The sequence below is a fragment of the Falco punctatus genome (assembly GCF_963210335.1).
Source record: "Falco punctatus genome assembly, chromosome: 7".
NCBI lineage: Eukaryota > Metazoa > Chordata > Aves > Falconiformes > Falconidae > Falco > Falco punctatus.
The window spans coordinates 66,913,908-66,932,937 of record NC_137587.1 but is presented as its reverse complement, the minus strand read 5'-3'; the positions used below and the strand labels follow the sequence as shown (position 1 = coordinate 66,932,937).

Genomic DNA, 19,030 nt, shown 5'->3' with positions numbered 1-19,030 from the left:
CTACCATTCATGGATGACATTAAACAGTGCTTACTACAGAGAGTATTTTCAGAGTCAACAGGCCCAAACAAATACCGAGATGGTCCTAAAACAACTGGATGAGAACTCAGATTAGAACAGATTATAAATATTCTGTTCCATTTCTAAATTGAAAATTTATTGAAACTGAATTCCAGCACACTGCAAGTATACACCTGTAGACTGAGACTACACAAAGGGAATAAGCTGGAAGACAGGTAATTAAGCAGTTGGCAATGATTGCACAAGTCAATCAGATGGGAAATCAACCTGCTCAGAAAAACCCACCTAGCAAACAACCCAACAAAGGCATATACCAGCTGCACACAGCTCCACATATGGTATTATAGAAAGATGTGGCATCAAATTCCAGTGAGAAATAAGGGATGTCCTGTGTTAAATGTAGTTGACTAAGAAAACTATCATGGACAGGAAAAGATACTCTAGATGTTCCCAGCAAAGGCTTAAGTTACTCATCTCAACATGGGGATACAAAGCTAGTTGAAGGGTCCACAAGAAAATCAAACTAGACAATCTAAGAGTCTCAGTGAACACTAAACTCTGAATTACAGAGAAGCATAGGATTTTAATATTTCCAGATTAAAGTAACTGTGTACAACTTATGCTTGAAGAAAATTATACCAGAAGTCCTCAAAAAGAAATTGAAATCATTGTATAAAAAACATTTATATTTTTATACACTCAACAGTAGAAACAAGGATTTATTAACCGTCTTCAGTGTTCAGAGATTCTCTTCCTTGATGGGGAAAAAGAAATGAGTATCATCAGGAACCCATGATGAAAACACGCAGATGACAGCAACATCAAACACTTTGGGAGGAAACCCCTTAACTCAGTTGAATGCTGTAACACTGTAACATTCAGGCGGGCACTGAAATATTTTATATTACTATTAACTTACAGACATATTCCACATTTTGTAATACAACTATTGCTTTATATCCTGTGCCAATATTTTCCTCTTTTTCAGAGTCTTTTTTTCTGTGCTAAGTTTGAGTGTTTGAAATCTGCATTCCTGATGAATTGTTCTTGACTGCCGCTGGAACCAAGAGTGCATATATCCATTGTAGAAGTCAAGTGCTGTAAGCTGCTTCCTTAATATGACTCTTTTGAATCCAACCCAGCCTTCCTAAAAATAAAACCAAGAAAATGGCAGTAAGCTTCTTCCATGTTTTAAAATTATCTTTAGCTCTCAGTTTGGCTTAAAGAACACATTTTATTTAATGTCATTATGTTTACAAGTCAAATTCTCTCTTGCAAGCCTGTTAGTGGAAGCAGAGTTCTTCAAGTATCAAATGAGAAGGCTGATTCTAATCTAAACTAGTTCAGTGAATAAAAATGGACAACTAAGACAAAAGTTATGTAACACACAAATACTAAAAACCTCATCTTTAGGGCACTGAATATAAAACAAGTGGAAAAAACCTACCTTGCAACGAGCTATCAGCGTTTGGGACTCTTTATGGTATAGTAATGAACCAGGAACAACAGCTCCATGATCATTTAACATTTGATCTAAAAGCAAAGCAAGATTGTCCTGCATTTTTATGCCAACAAGTACAAAAAAGTTTGAAACACTTAGGTCTCTCTGAACATGATAATCATCTTGAGTCACTATTTTGCTCAACACTATTTTATTTGTTTATTTATCTGTGGTTTATTGTACCCAAATGAGCAGGGGAGAAGGAGAACAGTCACTCTCTAGCACTGCTCCCTATCTGATCCATAAACAGTCATTAAGCTTGATTGGGCTCTAGCAAACCACTGGGCCCACAAGGCTCTCAGACTCACAGACTACTATACAAAACCGTTTAAGCCACAGTACACAGGGACAGCTTCCCTCATGAGAGATCCCCAGACAATGGCATTAGAAGAGGATCTCCTAACTAATTAGAGGATTAAAATCCTCCAGTCTCAGGATTCACAGCACAATACCTGCTGCTTGCTCAACATCACCACAAAGCAAGAATGTTCTTAAAACCCATTTTATGCTCATCTTTGGGCACAGAAACTTGCTGCACTCTGAGCACATACAAGACTGACTGACTTCAGAAAGCAGTACTTAAAGCTATTTTTTAGTACAATATGGTACAATCTCCAAGTCAATGTTTGAAAAGACAGGAAAACTTAACAGATTAAATTAAAATACCAGAAAACCCAGGAATATTATCCACTTCCTCAAAATCCAGAAGTTTAACAGTAGTACCCTTCCAGAGTGTCTGCAAAGGAAACTGGAAACAGAAGTAGATGACACATTAAGAATTATCACAATTTCCACAAAACTGCCTAGGCTGTGGGGCTTTTTATACAAGATATCTGTCATAATAACATTAGGGGGAAAATTTAGGTCAATGTCCAGATAAGAGACTTTATTTTATCTACTTTTCCTTGTTATTCCTCATCTCATTGACAAGCAAACCACTAGCATACACAAAGTGACTACCTACAATAGCTGTTTACTGTCGCCGTTCACACTGTTTACTGTCATGCAAAGATGTCATTATAGTGTTCTGAGGAAACAATACAAAACTATTGAGCCGATTTCACACTTGGGATCAAGTTCATGAAAATTCTCCACCACACTAATTCTGCCTCTAATGCTGAACTGTGCTGGGATTTTAAAACACATGCTAGGTTTCAGAAGCTGAAATAATTAGGTTTAGTTACTAGTTAAAACCCACCAAACCCAGACATGCCAGAGGACAGAAAAGGGTTTAAAAAAAATCCACTGTCTTACCATACTTCCTATTGCACGATGCAACTGAATTATCTGTGCAGCTGTTTGCTCTTCCCAATTTATACAACTCTTAGCTATAGATATTTTAGGAGCTAGGAGGGGAAAAGAAGAAATTAAAAAACTTTGTATTTTGTTTCGCACCTTTTTGTAAACAAATAGCTGTACTATTTTATACTATTTTAAACTGGTTTATTCTGACCAATGGCAGGATTACTGTCTAACAATACGTACCTTAAACTGGAGAAAAGATTTTGCAAAAAACTCAATTACTTATACTTTATTCTCAGTTGTCCTCTTATTTACCCATTGCACTATGAACTGATAACACATATTTACAAGCACAGCTGTAACACTTTTGTCTGCATTATAACCATGAAGAATAACTCATTCAGATTTTGCAGTATCACTAGTGATTTTGATATTGTACAGGCAACTGGGAGAAGACTCATTAATGTAGTAAGCCTGAAGATTTCTGAAAGATTTTTCCCCTCTGTACGAGTTTTTTAAGCCAGAGAAGGCAGTGAAGAGACCATACTGAGGAAGGTATCTAAAGAATATATAACCCAACACAGTAGGAAGAAACTTACTTTTCCAGCTGATATAATAAAAAAAAATTTAAAAGTTGCATTAAATATGATGTGTACCTACCAAATGTTACTCCTTCTTTCGGTTGCTCTTTTTTATTTTTTAAACTTTCAGGCAAGTTTTTCAAAACTGCTAACAGCTGCAAAATTAAATTTTGTACAGAATATTAGCAAAGCTAAGTAGAATATTTTTATTAACAGTAAATATAAGACATACAAATACAGTACTTAATTCTTCATCAGTGAAACTTTCTTGTGAGCTCTTAGAAAACTCGGTCAGTATATTAAGAAGACTTGCATCATACACACAAACACACTAAAGGCATCCTACCTGCTGAATCACAATTAAAAAAGCCAAGTATTTTTTTTATGGATGATCTCCCCTCTGATATTATTCCCTTTAATGAAAGAAGAAACACGCACTGTTTCCATACAAAGCACTTGAGTTCTTCACTGAATAGAAACTGAACGGCAACACACAGGACCAACACTGACAGCTTATCACACACCACACAGTTTTCCTCTCAAGAAGGCAAAGTGCTCACAAACATTAAGTTTCAGATCATTACCTTCTCAACAGTTGCAGTCAACTCAAAACAAGATTAAAAAGAATTCTGTTCACATATGTTAAAAGGTACTAATCAGAAGTGACACTAGCTTGCATGACTTTACCATATTTGCACCCATCTTTGATAACATCACTTCTAGCTCCTTTGCAGTACAGCGGGGAGGAACCGCAAACTCTTCTTGCTTAATAATTGGACCTATATCAAACCTATCAGGCAGAAAACATACAAGAGGAGAAGCTATAACAACCAGCAGTTCAAACATCTACATTCAATAAGTTAATTCAGTTACTATTTACCCTTTCCTCCTCTAAAACTTTATTTTTCACACATTATCAAAATAATGTTTGGTTCACAAGACAATACAGAGAAAAGAGTATCAGATATATCCTGGTAAGCAAGATTTACCTCAGCAAGCTGAGAATGATTAGAAAGCAGAATTTACATTTCAGAAGCATAAGACCTCAGCAGAAACAACCTAAAGAATTCAGAAGGAACTTGTTTTGCACTTTCCTGAGATCTATTATCAGACAAGCATCTAAGAAAAGATAACTATATTTGTTTTCCCAAGCCTTTTAAGCCAGAGTTTATGCTGAAACCAAAACATTTAATATCTCTCCCATCTCTAGATAGGCAACTGCTTGTCCTCTGCTTCACTTACAGGAGGTTACAGGTGACCCTGAAGTCTGAAAACCAGATCTTTTCTGTGACATCATACCAAGCCTATACATCCAGCTGTGTGACTGTTTGTTCTCTGTCTGCTCCCTGTGATAATACTAAGAATTAGAGAACAAGCCTAGAGTCTAGAGAGTACAAATTATGCACTCCCTAAAATACTGTATTTGTGGCAAGTCTCATATGGTCAGATGAAAGTTTCTAAGATGTTTCAAATTTTAATATTAAACACACATTTAAAAAAAAAGTTATTACATAGAATGATTTACATGATTTAAGCGGTGATGATTTTAAGTCCTGAGAGGCAAGAGAAGCAGTATATTGTTTTGGGAAGCACATCTAACCTACCTCTTTGGTCTTATTTCCATAATTGTCACCCCAGCCACTTTATCACCATGAAGCACTGTGTGGACTATTGGTGCAGGACCACGCCATCGTGGCAGACAGCTGGGATGGACATTCAGCACGCCACTGAATTGAATATTTTAAAGTTAGAATAGGAACAGTACCTGAAGAGGAACCCATATGTAAACAGGTGTGCAACATTTACTACACTGAAACTACTTTAAGAATTAAATTCTCAGATCTTCTGAAGTATTACTGGTTTAAATATACATTTAAAGGAAAAATCACATTATATAACCTTCAGTTTCTCAGTAAACACAGAAAGGGAAATGAGGGGAATAAAGGTATACATATTGTGCTGAACATTTGCACAGATCTACATCAGCGTGTTAAAGAACAACAGTGAACCACACAAAAGAAGCAGGCTCAGGCTAAGCAGATGAACCCAAGAAGAAGCTGATCTCACCTGCTACAAGTCATAGGTGCCGACTCAAAACCATAGTCTAGCTTTGTTTACAAAGCAGCAACAGACATTCGGTCAACTCACTTACTACGGGAACTGCAGAATAAGGTCCTCACTTAGGAGACGTCCAAATGATGCTACCACACCTATATCAAACTGCCCCACAGGTCCTGTGTGTGGCCATTCATGAACAGGCAGCTGGAGCTCCCGGGCACAGTTCCTCACAGGCAGGTCCCCAGGCAAGTGGGAGGGTAGGGTCACCACCTCCAGCCTGGAGACGAGTGAGTCCTTGCTGGGCACCCTAGGGTGGACAAGGCATTGAAGGCCTCACACAGGCAGACCAAGAGAGAGACAAAGACTGGGTCACCTCCACATCTTGCTGTGCCCTTCCACAGCACCTGCCCCCCCAACACCTATCCCCTACGTGGTCCCCAGTCTCCCCCCACTGACCCTAGCCTCCCAACCCTGCCAGCCCCAGCCCCCTCACCACCAAAGGCTTCCTCCTTTCAATCCAAGCCCCCTTACGAACCCCCATGGTCCCTGCCCCTCCTCCAAGACCTGACCCCCTGTGATACCTCTCCATTGAGCCACTCACGACGCCATGGTCCCTGACCCACCCTAAGATCCCTTCCACCCCCTCTCCCCTACCAACCTCTGCCCAACCTACAGTCCCTGCCCCTCCAACCCCAGCTCATCCCCCAGCGGCCCCTGAACCCCACCACCTCTCCCACCCCCCGATGCCCAGCCCTCCCTCACCGTCCCCCGCCCCTCCCTCCACAGGACAGCCCCTGCCGCCCCCCCTCAGTCTCCATCCCTCCCGCCCCTCAACCACTGCCACGGCCTCCTCCCCGCAGGCCACGGCCCGCTCGGCCCGTCGCCCCGCCAGCAGGCGGTACCTGGCCGCCTCCAGGGCTCGCAGGGTGGTGACGGCGAAGCGGTCGGTACCGAAGAAGAGCACCCGCCATGGCGGTGCGGCCGCCTGCCCCGCCGCCCCGCGCACCGCCTTCAGCCCCTGACGCCAGGCGCGCAGCAGCCGGCCCCGCATCGCGGCACTTCCGGCGCCGGGCGATGACGCACCCGGGCGCGCGGAGCCCGCTGGGAGCCGGGCGGGGCGGCCTCTGGGGCTGAGGCGGCGCCGCCATCTTGGGGTGGGGCGGGACGGGGCGGAGCCCCGCGCAGGGGGGAGCGGCGGGGCCCTCACGGAGCGCGTGTTGTGCTTCCCGGGGCCGAGGCGGTGGCACCGCGCCCGGGGAAAGGGGAGCGGAGCCGAGCCAGGCCTCTGCCTCAGCCCCGGGCTGCGCTGCACGCCCCGAGCGCGGCCTCCGGCCTGTGGCTTCTGGCTCTCCGCAACGTCGGTGCTGCCCGAGCGAGCGTCTCCTGTGGCGGGGGACCCATAACCCTGGCCCTCATGACCGTAAACTGGCTGCTTTGCGCAAAGATAACGCGGAAAAACGTCAGGGTCAGAAAGGGGTGTTGACACCGCAGCCTCTGATGTTCTTCTGGCTCCAGTGCAGCGCTTGAAAAGCTAATTTCTGTGGCTGCCTCTGTGGACAGCTTTGTTCTAACAGTGATTATAATATAAAGTAAGTTTTCTTGTAAACTATGGGGTTGGAATAACCACTTAAAAACCGGTCGTCTCGCATAACGTAAGAATGAAAATACTTTATCACTGTACTACAAACATTCTCTTCCTCCGTGGTTTAGTTGTGTGGTGTTTCATTTAATGTAAATTGCATACACAAATTCCCTATACATCTAAATCACAGTATATCCTGCAGTCTTTGGCACTAGGAATTTCAAAAACATGGAATGTGAGGATCTGTAAACATTTCATATATGCCAGTGAAAATATGTAAATTACTTGGATGATAGAATTTATGCCAGACAGCCACACGAGGAAAGGATCGCTAAGGAAAGTGAAAATTTGTGCTGCGCTAAGCGGCACTGCATGTTCATTCCCTTTTTCACTTCTGTATTGACCATAAAGGCTTTCTTCTCTCAGGTATGGAAGATGCCTCCGTCTCTAGTGGTAGAAACAAAAACTAATGAGAAAGTGCTGTTACAGGTTAAATAAAAATGAGTAAGGCCATCCTAACTGAGGCGCTTATATTCCTGCACCCTGGAAAGAGGAGGATACCCTACCAAATACTGAGGTAATTTCCTAGCTGAGAATCAGTACATAAAAATCAATTGCTCCAGAAAACTTGGTTCTCTGTTACTCAGGGAGCCTCATGAAAATCCTCAATTTAGTCGCATGCAGAATACTTCAATTCCAGCTGCTTCATTTCAGGGTGCATAGATGAAAGGATACGGTAAAAATACAAAAAGATAAAGAGAGTAACAAGGATGATGGAAAAAACTTCTGTTTGAGAAGAGATTAAAGCAACCACTGTAGTTTGTCTTGGAAAGTGGAGATGAGGAAAAGAGGAGGCGAGCAGTCTCTCTTATTATAAATAGTATGGAGCTGGTAAACAGGGAACAATTAGTTGTTGTACAATAACTAAGAAATTACAGGCACTTATGGGTATTAGGCCCCCCCAAAAGAGGAAGCAGTATTCCACGCAGCATGTAATTTGACCACTTATCTCAGATGCTGAAAAATAGTCATGTTTTCCAGAAGCAGACATCGCAATTGATGGAAGGCAGGCTGGAAGGAGATGTCCTGTGTTGTGCCGGCAAATACCAGCTCTCTGAGGTCTTGGGTGAAACCCTGGATTTATCACGAGCAATTCAGAAAGGCTAGGGACATACTATGCGTGTCTGGATAGCCCAAATGCTGCCTGAAAGCTGGGAATTTGAAGTCTGCATCCAGCTGCTGCTCGGTGTTAATTTCCAGGTATCAGATCCCAGCACGGGAGGCACTGAACGTGTCAGTGGTATATCATATCGGCACTGCGTGCGGAGCTTCACCTGCTGCTCATCAGGGGACTTAAACCCTGGAAACGGATTCTTAGTTCTGGCAGTCGTTAAGGCTCCTGGAAATACTGGAAGTCCATACTGAGTTTTTGCCATCCTTACTCATGAAGTAATTAATGCTTCATTTGCAGTGAGTTTATGAAGTGGACTTAAATTCACTCCAGTATACTTGCTCACAAGTAATTAATCCTCGGCTCCGATACAACTGTGCAGTTCAAACAGATTACAGCTATTATTTAGTATCATGTCTTGGACACAGTGTACATTAATTTTAACTGAAGATTTATTACAATATAAATTTTTCCAGCAGAATGAAATCAACAATGATTGCTTCAGAAAAAAAAAGGCAAAAAGAAGCTCACAAATCTTTCTTTCCTGCTGCATTTGAACTCTGCTTTTGTACGTGGGGGAAAAAAACCAACAACCCTGAATGTTTAGTTATTCTGTAACCAGGCATTTCAGGTCAAAGACACAGAAGGGATCAAAAAAGATAAGCACAATTAAAACACCAAGGTCGGACAAGTTCTTCTTAAGAGTAGTGAGGACAAATCTGAGGAGGAAGCAGAACACAAATCAATGTCATATCTCCACTTTGCTTCCTAGCCAAAGACACTGAAAGTGTCTCCAAGAAGTAAAAAGATATCTCCCATTAAAGGCTGCCAGTGTCGTCAAGGGAAATGTGAACTAAAACACAGCAATTGCTGGAGAGATAGCTCCTGAGTGTGTTCGCAGCCCTCTAGAGAAGGAGAGGATTACTGGGCAGAAGGGCCAACTGTAACCAGCAGGAAACTGGTTTTATTTCCATGTACGTCATGCTAAGTCCTGAAGGCATCTGAGCCACCTACCTGCATCTGGACACTATTTTTGGGGGGTTATTGGGGGTGAAATAGGAGCCACTGTGCTGGTGCCCTAAGGCTTGTCCCTGACTCACACTGCTCCACCCCTGGGAGGCAAGTGGAAGTAGCCCATCACTGCACCACTGGCTGTGGGACACTGGACTTGCAAGGGCTGCATGAGGGTTTTGGGGGTCTCCCGTACAGGAGGAGCTGTTGGACACCTCTTCCTCAAACAGCCCAAAGGCAGGACAGGAGCCAGATGGGCACTGCAGAGCTGCAGAGGTTCCCGTGACGTCCCAGGGGCTGTAGTCACTCTGTCTCCTCTGATCAGGTTTCTCCACCTGGTTTCAGAGGCTTCAGTTTAGGGAAATGTGGGTTACACTGGCATGCCCAGCTTCTGCACAGCAGCTGGGGAAATTTATATGTATTTTCTTAATTAAAATATAGATACATAATAACGATACTTAAACTTTTCTTAATTAAAATATAGATACATAATAACGATTCAAGCTATATAGGAAATTGGGATTAAAAAGGACCTTCTGTGGCTTTGCACTCACCCTCCTCCTGTCACAGTCACCTCTTAACCATGGCTAATATGTCCTTCCCTCTACTCAGAGACTGCACTACAGGAGCCAGGCATTTCCTTTGCATCTTTCTCAAAGGCAGTGAGCCAGAGGATTTGGTTGTGTAAGCTGCGAGACTGCTTGCTGGCCTGTCACTGAAACCCCTTCCCTGGCAATGGAAAGGTCACAAGGACACTGAAGAAAAGCGTTCCCTAGTGTGATGACACTTTTCAAATGATCCAACTCGAAATGAGGAGGAAAGATAGCCCAATTTACAGCATGGTGTGATGTCCTGGCTTGACCTGCCTCCCCCAGCAGAGAGGAGCTCTTGTTGCCTGGAGGATGTGTTTCTGAGCATGAGCTCCCATCCCATTGCTGCCAGGCTAACGCTCAACGGTGAAACATCTCTGTTTGGGGAGTGTGCGTGTCTGCTGGGTGAAATATCACAGGGGCAGCCAGAGGAAGCTCTGAATCAGCTGTGAGATGGGATTCAAAGGATCAATTGCACTGGAAGCACCTTGGCTTACATGCCAAAGATGCTTTATTTCAAGCTGGAAAACACCAACAACAGAAAGAACATAAGATTACTGTGCTCATCTCCAATTAAGTCTAAGCTAAGCAGTGCTAGCTATGTGCTCCAAACCCATCACTGAGAAGTATCTCACTTGCTTTGCAGTACACAGCTCCATCCGTGGATCAGCTAGTTCAGGGAGGAGGAATTCTTTCCAAATGTGGCTGGCACAAAAAGGCAGCACATCAGTCTTGTGACACTGCAAAGCCTCTTAGCAGTCTATTCACTTGGCCAGCTGTTGTCAGTACCTGTAAAAAAGGGATGGCAGAATCTCTGATGAGTGCTTTGTGCTTTGCCTGCAAAGTCAATTGCTCTTGTGAGGTGCTCTCAGAGCCTTAGAATAACAAAAAAAAAAAGGGGGCGGGGGCTAATATTTGCTTTATCAGTACATGCTTCCTTTTTGCAACGAGGAGCGAGCCAGGCAGAGTGAACGTTATCGTTTATGTTAATCCCAGAGTAACTTATTACTGCCATTCCGTTTGGTGTGCTCTGTTAATACTGATTATGCCAATAGCTTCAGCAAATAAGCGGGACGTTCCTACAGCTCATACTTTGCAGGAAGGTCATTCACCTCATACCGTAATCGACCCACTAAGGAGGTGTGTTTTTTTCAGGGGCTGGAGTGAACTTCACCTGTTGGACTAGCATTCACACATGACTCAGGAGCAGAATGAATCACAGCTCATAGCATACCAAAATAGGAGGAAAGGCAACTTTGTCACCATAGTAAGGGGCTGACGAGAGCTCGGAGGAGATGTCTTCAGACAGCAGGGCTTAAAGAAGAAATGTAGCTTCCTCTGCTGGGAACTGCATGTTTCTGGTGAGTTAGCGGAGATTAACGGACATTCCTGCTGCGCTAGCTGGTGGGTTAATTTATAGCTATCTGTAAAGAAAGGCTTATTTATTTATTTCCGTTAGAAAGCTGGGATCCTGGGAAATTTTAAGTGAAGGCTGCGTAATTTGTTTAAGGAGAGAGTGAATGGCAAGTAAGAAGCAGGCTGGGGTAACTCCTGCATGTAAACAGTCTGGAAAGCAATCAAAGGAAAAGATTCAATACAACTCAGATTTGTTCATTAACTTTTAACTTTACAAAGGTTAAAAAATAGTACAGACTGCTTTTGTACTTTAGTATTTCAAATATTAAATGTTTTTCTTGTGTTCCTCAATTGAACTGAGTCCTTAATGTACCTGTATAAACCAATCCATCCATTTGTATCTTCATGGTGTGCCATTGTGTATCTTCTGTCAATCTCAAAGACTGGGCATCCCACTTCTGTAATGTATTTGGAATAACTGACACATTTCAACTCAATCAGTTAAGGTAACCACCAGAGACAGAGTCTGGATGACAAGAGGACACTATTTTACAAAGACTGGATGTTGTAGGTGCATCGTCCCGTATTGTGTAGTGAATATGGAGTAGGCAGTCCAGAGGTACATTATCATTTTAACAGAAGCTGTACTTGATGGTCTTCCCAGAAAACTTTTTTCCCCATCTTTACTTGTATCAATACAGTATCTCAAGACTTCTCATTTGCAGAGTGAGGGCAACATCTGGCTTAGTAAGCAACTGTGAGTATTAGACCTGATAAAAACCAACACACAGGGCACACCACGTGCTGTGCCCTGGCTGGAAAGAGTCCACATGCTGCTGGGGACATGTGTTCTCCCACACAGGACAGGCCCCTTGCTGGATTATGCCAACTTGGAGCACCGATCCCTCAGCTCTGCCTTGTGTATGTGATGGGTCTCAGATCTCCAAGGGCTTCCATAGTGAGGAAGGATTTTACCATTTAAGTGCCGTGATCAATATGTCGAGCAAAAAGCAATCACTTGCCATTTTTCTATATTTTCTTGAGATTTCATTGGATGCCACCAACGATCACAGATCCTGGTTTTGAACAGGAGGATTTGAGACAGCACTGGTGAGTGACTCTTTGTTCCTGAAGTACATGCAGCATACAAATTGTGCAGCTTTTGATATGAATATCCCATTTGCAAAAAGAAAGAAATGAAATTTTTTTTCAGATGAAAATAACACTGGTAAAATGTTTCCTTTGAAGATGCTGGCCTCTTTGTTCTTGTTATCTCCTTCCATACAAGCATAAAATGCATGAGCTTTCTCTCATTTGAGCTTCCCATATTGTACCCAAGCTGGGAAGCAACCTCAGAAGGGTCTTAGGTGTCTTCAGAGGGTAGGAGACCAAAGTCTAAGAGTTGTCAAAGGCCTGGATCTAAGGGCTCACCCCCATCCAACAGCAGCCAGAGTGACTGCTGAGATGTGTGGCTGGGAGAGCAACAGAGAAGACATCACCCACACTCTCTCAGCTTGTTTGGTGGAGCAGCGCTCACCCACGCTGGGATGTGGGCAGTGGGGCAGAGCAGCTGTGTGGGGGAAGCTGGAGGAGATGTCTTTAAAAATCTTTTAGGCTGGAAGATCCAAACTCTCCAGAGCATGTTCAGCCCAACTGTGGGACTCAGTGTTTCCTTACTGGGGAAACTGGTGGTACAGGCAGTGTTCTGGACCTGCTCAGGCTCTCTACTGGGGTAGATACACTGGCCTGAGAACACTGTTTTGTAGCTTTGGTGAATGAAACTTCCAAACCAGTTTGATGTAGATATAGAAGATCTTTAAAATAACGGGAGTTTCCTTTAAACTCTTTTACCTAAATTTCCTGTTAATGCATGGTAAATATCCACTCTGCTACTGTATTTTACCTGAGAAGATCCAGCTTCCCGCATCTGGGGGAGATTTGGTGGTCACTGCTTTATAAAGTAGTGAAGTACTTCTAGCAGCTTTCTAGCACCCCTGCTGTGCATGGCAGCTTTGGTGTGGACACCAGGAGGTGGCCCACAAGTTATGAAACACCTTAGGAGAAAATCAGCAACATACATGTCAAATATTCCTGTTTGAGCAAATGATTAGACAGAAGCCTTGCACAGCAAGATTTAACACATTCAAGTGGCACTTCTTATTAGGGTGTAGCAGACTTATAACTTGATTTCATCGGCACCAAGACTTTATTTCCTCCTTTCTGAGGAGTGATCCATGTGAATAAGCTAAAGGTTACCTGGTCGGTAAAGTAATTGGCATACCTAACTGCAGGGAGTAGCTTTAGCCATATTTTCTGAAGTACAGAGCCAAAGTGGATCATGTATTTGAGAGTCTCATCCTCAAAGAACTGCTAACAAGTGGTTTTCTGGCAGCAAGGAGCAAGCCTGAATGCCTAGTTGGCTATAAAATGTGAACTTTGAATTATGAAGACATTGAGAAGGGGGAGGGGGGTGGGGAAATAGTAGCAATCATTAGGTCTATAACCAGTAGGACAAGTGCTTCCCAGAGGAGTCAGCAGCAGCACTGTTGACACAACTGGCATGTTGGAACGTGCTTGTGAGTGATTTCGAGGGAACAGTTTCAGACAGTGCCAGGCGATGCTACCAAGGCAGGTAAAAGTTGAGAGTATCAGTCATAAAAGTCTTAAGTCCTCACATAATAAGTAATGGCCTGTGGGGCCAGCATGTCTGAGGGACACAGATGTTGTGTCATTCACCTGCGAGTGGGTGACGATTCAGGTGAGGCCGGTGAGCAGAGGCAGAGCAGTGGGCTGGGGAGAGCCACCTAACCATCTCAAAGTAACTCACAGTGGACAGATGGGAACCTTCTGCTTAGGTCAGGTCCCTCCAAAGGAGGCTGAAGAACTGAATTGGACAAACAGCCATAAAAGCCAGATTGATGCCACTGACAAATAAGAAACTAAAGGTCCATGAGGAGCTTTCTGCTTCCCTGAGGGATGGGAGATACCTTTGCCTCAACAACAAGCTGGCTTTTCCTCCTGTTTGGCCTGAGCCCTTCATTGTCTCCACACCCTTATTCTGCCATACAAGGATTGGTAGCAGGTAGTCACAGAGTATGTATTCCTTAAGGACTGTGGTGGGGGAGCAAGGAGGGAAGCAGCAAGGTCAGTTGGGGAGGGGCTGGCTTGCAGCAGCTAGGCTCACATCTGCACGGGGTCACCTAGGCAAGGCTTCCAGCCCCAGGCAGTGGACCCTGTGCCAGACCCACTCTGCTGTCACCTCAGTGGCTCCCAGGATGTCTGCACCCTGTCCTGGCAGCTCAGACTCATGTTCACAGAAGAAAACAGATGCCACAGCTGCAGCGGTACATCAGGTCCTCTCTCTGAGTACAAAGCTGGAGCAGAGAAGGGAATTGAGTTGTTTAAAAGATCATCACTTCCACTTGTGGTTTTGCCTCCATTCAGCTGCTGTAGACACCAGAGCAGAAACGTGCTGGCCTGCTGTCTCCAGTCCCTCTCAGTAATAGCTCGTGTAACTTTCAGTGCTCCTAGTGATAAAACCAGTGGCACTGTGCTAGCAAAGGGTGCTTTGAGGTTATCCCTTATCTCTCTCTTCCAGGCACTTGTGCACTGAAGAAATACTGGTGAAGACGTGATCCATCCCAGCTGCACATACAAATATGAAGTTCTTCTGGATAATCTCATTTTTGCTGCTGCAAGGTAGAGTCTTGGCTTAGAGGATAATGGTGTTGGTGAAGCAGGTCACACATGCTGAGTCTGTGCCTCTTCACAGGCTCTGACCCACACCAGGCTCAGCAGGGGATACAGCAAGACATTGTCTGCAAGGCAGGTTCATGGGAGCTAGATGTGCAAGAGTTTCCATCATTGTTGTATGACCTTATGAACACCTCACTGGCTGAGGGAAAACACATACAGATAGCATTATGGCAAAGACATGCATTCAAGACCTAAACTTTTTGGGAATATGGTTTCTTCTTCTCCTGGGACCCATTTTCCTCAGTATATAGCACTCTCAACCATGGGGAAAGTTTCACCCCAAGACTGTGCTTCCAGCACTGTTGCCATCTTTTTGACACCAAGGAAGACACCTGACTTATGGGGATTTGGGTTTTTTTAAACCCAATATCAATGTCTGTTGGGCCTCTCCACACCAATGCTGTGCACAGGGATGTTTCAGCTGACGCTTTAAGGTTAGACAACCAAACTAGAAATACCTGAGCCCCAAAACCTTCCCCTGTGGTTCCCCAGAAACAGAGACATTGGAGACAGTGTCTAGTTCATCCAGCTGGAGCAGGACATCAGCATGTCTGTTCCCAGAGGGAAAGCAGAAGCCAGCAGTGAGGCCCACCAAAGGGTCTGAGCCTTTGCCTCTTCGAACAAACCAGGAGAGCAGCCTCCCACCTCCCGTGAACAGCAGGAAGGGGCTAAGTGTGGGTCAGGCTGTGTGGCGCTGTGAGCTGACAGCTGCCAGCCCACCAAGGGACCTAGCAGAGCTCAAGTCTAGGAGAGGAGCTCACCATCTTTTTCTGGGGAACAGATACAGATACAGCTTCAGCCGGAGCTCAGCACCAGTTGCAAGGATGGTCTTCCTTCCCAGAACCCACCCAAAGGATGTGCTTGAGCCATGTTTGCTGAGAGCTGTGGGTTAGGGAAAGCTACAAGCCCAGCAGCCCTGGCAAAGAGCAGCTGGACTGCAGGCAATTTGCCTCTTGAATGCCTTCTGCCCTGTGTTGATTTCCCAGTGCCAGAACTCGGTGTCATTCCCATCTGCCCTATACACTTGGTATGCATATATGTCCCATCCTTAGGGGGTGACCATCTCATATGCTCGTTTCTTTGCAGGCACTGAAGCTTTTCTGATGAAAAATGCTAACGTCGAGCTGTGTTTACAAGCCAGCCCGATGAATGGGAATGTATTGCTGGAGGACTGTAATCCAGAGTCAGATTTCCAGGACTGGTCTTGGCAAGGCGATTCTTTGATGAATCATGGCACGCAGAGCTGCCTCTCTGTGGTTGGGGCTGACAGAGTGCAGACAAGTTTCTGCGACAGCGCAGACTACATGAGCTGGGACTGCTCGAATTCGCTGCTCTCTCCTGTGGGCAGCAGCCAGGGCTACCTGGTGGCAAAGAGGAAAGGAGTCACTCTCAACAATGTGAGAGGCCTTAAGGCCCAATGGCAAGATGCTGCAGACAAGAGCGTGTGTGAGGAGAAACCAGGTAAATGCTACGCACCCTGGGACCAGTGGTACATGCACACACACTGCTGGGGAATGCAGAAAGGCACAGTCAGTGCCCTGGGGTCTTTCCAGCCCTGGGTGCCCCACCGTAACGGCATCTGCAGTGTGAGGCAGAAATGCTTTCCACTTCTCAGTGCATGAGATAAGGCTGTGCCCTCACGGCTGCATTCTGCCTGCTTGGAGAGATGTGCTGGGCAGCCCTGGGAGCCGAGGAGAAGGCCATTTCTAGCCTGAAGTATTGCAGCGAGTGACCATTTGATCTTTCTGCTCTTTTCCTCCACAGCCAGGGCAGAGCAAGACAGCTACTTCTTTGCAGCCCTTGCCAGCACACACATGTATGACCACACAGCAGGGAATGTGACTCTTGCACTGGGTATAGATCAAGAAGAGCTGGAGGAGCTGCTCTGGTTCTTCCGCAGAGAAGACCGTAAGTCCTGTTGATGTTCCTGGGTTGAGAGTTGAAATAGAGGTATGCGGTCCTTGGCTGTTAACCCTCCTGCCTAATGGACATGATGGAGGGAATTACCCAAGGAGGTGATTTACCCCAGATACATAAACCCTCAGTCTTGCCTCCAGAAGAAGCAGGCCACAGGTGAAGGCAGGCACGAGGCTTTGCTGAGATAGCATCTCCTCTCAGAGAGGGATTTGGCCTCTTTCCAGGCATAGCCTGCCAAGAGAGCAAAGGTCTGGGATGACCAGTGATTTTGGCAGGGTGGAGGGAGCAGATTGATATGAGCAGGTCAGTGCCACGATGATCAACTTCAAAGCCACAAAAATCAAGGACAGAGCATCTGCTGCCCTCTGTGCTGCGCACCCCAGCTGGTGTTCAAAGGCAAAGTCTACCTGCCTGGGTGTGGCAGCAGTGAGAAGGGCTGCAGAGACTGGGGGGGCCTTTCTAGCAGTGCTCATGGTGGGATGCTGCAGCTCTCAGCCTTGTTCCCACCCTCGGGCACAGCCGCTCACAGCTCTCGGGCAAGGTTGAAAAGCCATGCGTGGCAGCTGGCGTCAGCGTGAGCCATACAGAGCCCAAGGCAGGGGGCTGTGAGCAGCAGAAAGCAGTTGTGCAAGTCGCCTGCCCAGGGAGGGAGGGTCGCCTGAGGTTATCCCAAAAAATGTGACATGGGTGCTTTGCTCTGAGTGTGGAGCTGGATACCAGTGCCTCTGCCCTTATCCTGTGGCCCAGCCACAGCACTCTGAGCTTGGGTATCCTCAGAAAACACCTGGCTGTGTTCTGCAGGTCACACTGCTCTGCGCATGCTAACGCTGCCTCTTTGCTTTCCCCCAGCATCAACGTGGAATTACTCCATCCTCGCGCTTTCCTTTGTGGCCATGATTTTGGGTCTTGTCCTTCTGGCCATTAACATTGTGCGAAACAGGTGAGATGGGAAAATTTGGGGGTCGTTCGGTGTGTGATGGTGTGCTGAACCCCCCAACCCACCCCCCACCCCCAGCCCAAACAGACAGACATGGTTTGGCAGGGCAGGGCAGCATGCTGAGATGTAGAGCAGGACAAGCCCTGAGTGATGGGGAAAAGAGCAAAGACAAACTCCCTTTGAACAATGCTTCGTTGTAAAACCTTGCCTGACTCCCTGCTGTCCCCATGTGTTGCCACTTCTCTGGGCCCTGGATCCTCACCAGTAGAGTATCTGCAACAGCTCTGCCCAGCCCGACAGGGCTGTTGGGAGGGAAGTGACATGAAATGTGCAGTGTGAGATGCTCTCCAGTAAGTACAGGGGCTCTGGAGAACAACTCCCCAGCCTTTCCCTGTTTGCCTTCCCACGATATTCCCCTGGGCTGTGCTGCTGCACAACAACCCTGCAGCTGAGGAGCAACTCTCGGTTTTCTACAGCATGAAAACTTACATCTGGGTCAGAGCTTCCATCTTAAAATGAGAGAAAGAGCTAAGGTTATCAGTCTCTGCCATGCTGTCATTTTAGCAATGGCTTGCTGGGTGTTCCAGCCTCGCGTTGGGCGCTGTGTGTTCTCCGAGGGCAAACCCCACAGCTGCGTGTACCCAGACGCTTCAGATCACTTACACGACAGTGCAGCTGGCAGGGTTTGCACGTAAGCAGCTCACGTGTTCCCAGGGCCAAGGTGTGAGGAGGTGGATGTAACCATCGCCAGGGGTAGGAACTTGCCCCCAGGGGTGGGCCGGGCTTGCTGCTTCATGCTGCATTTCCTTTCCATGCCTTCCCTGCAGAAAAAGGAAGAGAATGTATAGAGAAGCAGTGCAAACTGCGCAGCAGGCGGAGCTGGAGGCCAAGCAAGCCCTGATGCCTGTGCAGGAATACAGCCCCACCGAGCCGCAAAAGCAGGAGCCAGTGCCTCAGGAGCAGAGATCAGGAGAAGTGATGGTCCAGTGGAAGGACGGGACCGTCACGTCTCTGTACACAGAGAGGTCTGAGGATGCCATATAACAGCAGCTGAAGTCAAACCATTTAGGCCCTAAGGAACATATCAGGATGTCTCTATTCATAGTGATGGAGGTTTAAAAACACAGTTTAGCCTGGCGAAACGAGAGAAAAAGAAGGAAGCAGCAGAGCTGCACCAGTAGGAGTAGCTCTGGACTCGAGGCAAACCTGTGCCTCCCCCGTTTCAGCTCCTGGGTGGCTGGTCTTTACCCACAGCTCCTGGCTACCTCCAGCCTTCTCTCCTGTGCTAGCTTCGCTCCCTCCCTCGG

The 19,030-nt window shown here is 46.0% G+C and overlaps 2 protein-coding genes across 9 annotated transcripts; one reads left to right on the top strand and one right to left on the bottom strand.

The window, feature by feature from the left end:
- Positions 1–584: 584 nt before the first annotated feature.
- Positions 585–6,513, bottom strand: MTFMT (mitochondrial methionyl-tRNA formyltransferase). Its single transcript, XM_080396906.1, has 9 exons — positions 6,306–6,513; positions 5,498–5,710; positions 4,950–5,072; positions 4,033–4,135; positions 3,425–3,500; positions 2,777–2,868; positions 2,189–2,270; positions 1,469–1,554; positions 585–1,168 (listed from the first exon to the last, which is right to left on the bottom strand). Exons 1-9 carry the CDS (start codon positions 6,452–6,454, stop codon positions 968–970), a joined length of 1,125 nt encoding a protein of 374 aa, XP_080253032.1. The 5' UTR covers positions 6,455–6,513; the 3' UTR covers positions 585–967.
- A 6-nt stretch (positions 6,514–6,519) lies between these two features.
- SLC51B (SLC51 subunit beta) lies at positions 6,520–19,025 on the top strand. Of its 8 annotated transcripts, none has more exons than XM_080396920.1 (8): positions 6,520–6,992; positions 10,913–11,118; positions 12,158–12,223; positions 14,712–14,812; positions 15,956–16,330; positions 16,634–16,777; positions 17,636–17,726; positions 18,551–19,025. In XM_080396920.1, exons 4-8 carry the CDS (start codon positions 14,773–14,775, stop codon positions 18,765–18,767), a joined length of 867 nt encoding a protein of 288 aa, XP_080253046.1. In that variant the 5' UTR covers positions 6,520–6,992; positions 10,913–11,118; positions 12,158–12,223; positions 14,712–14,772; the 3' UTR covers positions 18,768–19,025. The 8 variants fall into 8 exon arrangements, with proteins under 8 accessions (XP_080253046.1, XP_080253044.1, XP_080253040.1 ...); XM_080396918.1 differs by having other exon boundaries at positions 8,027–11,118; XM_080396914.1 differs by having other exon boundaries at positions 7,412–11,118.
- Positions 19,026–19,030: the final 5 nt, after the last annotated feature.